The following is a 3,344-nucleotide window of genomic DNA, read 5'->3' on the forward strand; positions in this document are numbered from 1 at the left end:
AACTGTTCTGGAACAGTGTTGTAAATACAACTTAACCACTGATTTCCAGTTGTGTCCTCTTTTGGAAGGCCAAACCAAGTAGTTTCGCTTTCACAACAAAAACACGCCACGACATGGCGGCGGCGGTAACACTGGCGGTCGTTTCTTCAACAATACTACAGCGAGAATAAAAGTTACGCCTTCTCTCTTTGCGTGAACAGTTGGGCGGTGTTATGCAAATCTTCCCACACAGTGACTAGATATGTGGGGGCGTGTTTAAACGAGGCGTTTTAGGAGGGCGTGGACGAGTCTTAACTTTTATAAATAATATCTCTTAGGGTTTGAGACTTTAGTCTTTGCAACTTTAGGGATCTTATCTATTCACGAACAGCTTGTAACACTCCAAAGAGAAAGGAAAACTTGAAATCGCATCATATGACCCCTTTAAAGTGCACTGTCATATACCCCAGGCTGCTCGTCTGGATGGCTTAGATCTGATTTGATGTACTGTGATGATAATTCTATAACAAAGAGAAAAAAATAACCAATAAAAAATAAACCCTCGTTAAAGGCAAGATCAAAAAAAATTATTTTCATACTTTCAGTGTGTTACATTAGTGATTTTTAGCGTAGAACTTCTACTATTAATACAAATTATGAATTTAAATGTTAATTTTTAAATGTGCAATGCAAATACTACTTAAAAAAGAGTCAATGATTTCCAGAACTTACTGTTGTCTGTTTCTCCCTTGTAATCCTAAATGAGATTAAAACAAATAAGATTTCTTTTTCTTTTTTGGCTAAACATAACATTATCACACACTTGTTTACATTCAGTGCAAACTGTAATATATACTACAGCATGCAAAAAAAAAAGAAAAAAGAAAAGAAGAAAAGTTAAATAAAGAGAAGTTATATGCTATTTGTACAAAAGGTGAAACATGATCTGAAAATAGCCATAGCCAAAAAAAGGATAATATAAGTGGCCAGTTGATAAAAACTAGAATATCAGAATCGACTGCAGACAGTAGATTATTTTCCTATTTTAGCACAGTCAGTTTAAAACTAGATTTAAGACCCATCTTTTTAACCTACAATTCGCATAACACACTAGCACATGCCTAGTGCTAGCCTTCTATGACACTACTGACACACTTCTGTGAGCTGCTTTATAGCTGAATCAAATGTTTATAATTGTCAAATTTTGCAGTTATTGAACTGAACTGAATCAACATTGAACTGAAATGAGCTGAATAATGACATCTTCGTTCATTTCACTTTTTTTATATTTGAACTTTGCACAGTTATTGATCTAACCTTAATCAACACAGTGATGAGTTTGACAGGAGCTGAATAATGACACTATTGTCTTATTAGAGCTGCTTTACAGCAGAATTTAAATTTGTTTCATATTTGTCTCAAAGTTGGCATCATTGATTCTGTTTCATACTGTGAGGCTGCTTTAAAACAATCTCTGTTGTATAAAGCGATATATGAATACAGGTGACTTGATTTGACATTCACACATACCTTACGCTGATCCTTCCCTGAAGCACTGTGATATGCAGAGTGGATTGATAATTCTTTAATGCAGAAAAAAAATGTACCTTTACAAATAAGATCCACACATCACATAGATTATGACAGGTGTTTATCAAAATGTCAAATAATAGTTTCATCAAGGGCAATGGGCTCCAGAAAAAAAAGGTAATAAAAAGAAAGAAAGAAAGAAAAAAAGAAAAAAAGAAAAAAAGAAAGAAACTAAGAAAGAAACAAAGAAAGAAACAAAGAAAAGTTTTAGTGTTAAGTAAAATATCTCAATACAGTAACTTAATATACTCAATAGTTCCCTTTCAGTCAGTCACGTTCGACGTTACGTTAGTCGTGACTGACGAATTGGGATCTCGCCCGAGAGCCCAATCCCCTTCGAGTGTTAACTAAACAAGCCAATGACAGTTGGCGTGCGTGTTTCGCCACGCGCACCCCGCCCCGCAGCGCAGGTATAAAAGGAGAGCACGTGCAAACGCACATCAGCTTTTCGCTTCGGAGCCGAGCCTTCTAGTAAGCAAATCTCCGCGAGTGTTTTGAAGAAACAGCTGGCGTTGGTGTGACGGCGTATCAGCGGGGGTTGCCATCCAGGCTGCTGAAACCTCGGCGAGCTGCAGCTGTCATTCTGCGGTCCCGCCGCGACCTCCCCTGGGCGCTTCAGCGCTCTCTCTGAGAGTGTTTTTTCCTTTCTAAAAGAGCAAATTCTAAAAGAGCTCCACGAGCCTCCTTCAGGGAACGAGGGTTACACAAGTAACCTAGACGTTACTTAATTCTAAAACAACTTACGATATATTGCCTCTCCAATCTTGTAATTCTAAATGAGATGAAAAGTAAAACAATGTTGACATAACATCGTCACACAACAGGGGTTCACACTTTATAGTGATTCTAAAGTGGTCAAAGATAACTAAATTATTAGTTATTGTTGTGAAAGACCATTTTGAGGAAAAAGCTGGGAATATTTTGCAATACTGTAAAATTGTGTTTCGTTATATTTGTTTGACAATGTAATCTAAAATTCAAGAAAATAGAACAATATGTCTCAAGTTGATGCAAACTGATTGACATTACAAGTGTCAATCTAGTGATGATGACCTTTACTGTATTTATACTGTAAAATAGAGATATTTAAAACAACAGTGTGTGCGCATGTGTGTTAGTTAATAATATTAATGTGTACACAAACCTCAAGCTGATTGTCTGAATCACAGTGATGCTCTGACAACTCTACAAAGCAGAAAAATGAATAATATCCTCTTCTCAAATATGATCTGATTCAGACATTCTCTCTCTCACACACACACACACACTCACACGCACACACACACACACACGCACACACACACGCACACACACACAGGGGCGTAGATTACGCGGGGGACCCGTCCCCCCCCCACTTTTAATATCACATGAATTCATCCCCCGCACTTTTTCGGTCAAGTGTGTTCGCATACTTTTTTCAAGATTATTATGTGAATAAATATAGATTTAAAATTCAAAGAGACAGTAAAGTCTGTGCATTATCTGATGCTTTATTCAGACCCAGAATAAGGCGAGATGAACATCACGGAGCGCTAAACACTCATGCAGTGTATGTTTCATTCATACTCGAAGCCGGAGGGCGCTCTCGCGCAGAAAGTCGTACGAGGAAATGGACAAAAGCATCCAGCTATAGCTGTATGAAAACAGTTGTTTTCACAGAAAAACAGAAACGTTTGGAAACATGAAGACATCAAACATACGATTGCGACAATATACAATATATGGTTTATTTGTGTTTGTCAAGTCATCTCCAGGTAATAAATAAAGTATATGAA

At 37.3% G+C, this 3,344-nt stretch overlaps 1 protein-coding gene across 1 annotated transcript in view; it reads right to left on the reverse strand.

The window, feature by feature from the left end:
- The window catches only part of LOC107663231 (butyrophilin-like protein 2), a 16,965-nt gene that overhangs the window by 5,116 nt on the left and 8,505 nt on the right, over positions 1-3,344 (reverse strand). The window contains 5 exon segments of the mRNA XM_074186913.1: positions 445-500; positions 712-736; positions 1,510-1,562; positions 2,314-2,341; positions 2,714-2,754. Of these exon segments, the coding sequence (XP_074043014.1) occupies positions 445-500; positions 712-736; positions 1,510-1,562; positions 2,314-2,341; positions 2,714-2,754 (203 nt within the window).

The sequence above is a fragment of the Sinocyclocheilus anshuiensis genome, unplaced genomic scaffold (assembly GCF_001515605.1).
Source record: "Sinocyclocheilus anshuiensis isolate Anshui unplaced genomic scaffold, SAMN03320099.WGS_v1.1 scaffold1301, whole genome shotgun sequence".
Lineage (NCBI taxonomy): Eukaryota > Metazoa > Chordata > Actinopteri > Cypriniformes > Cyprinidae > Sinocyclocheilus > Sinocyclocheilus anshuiensis.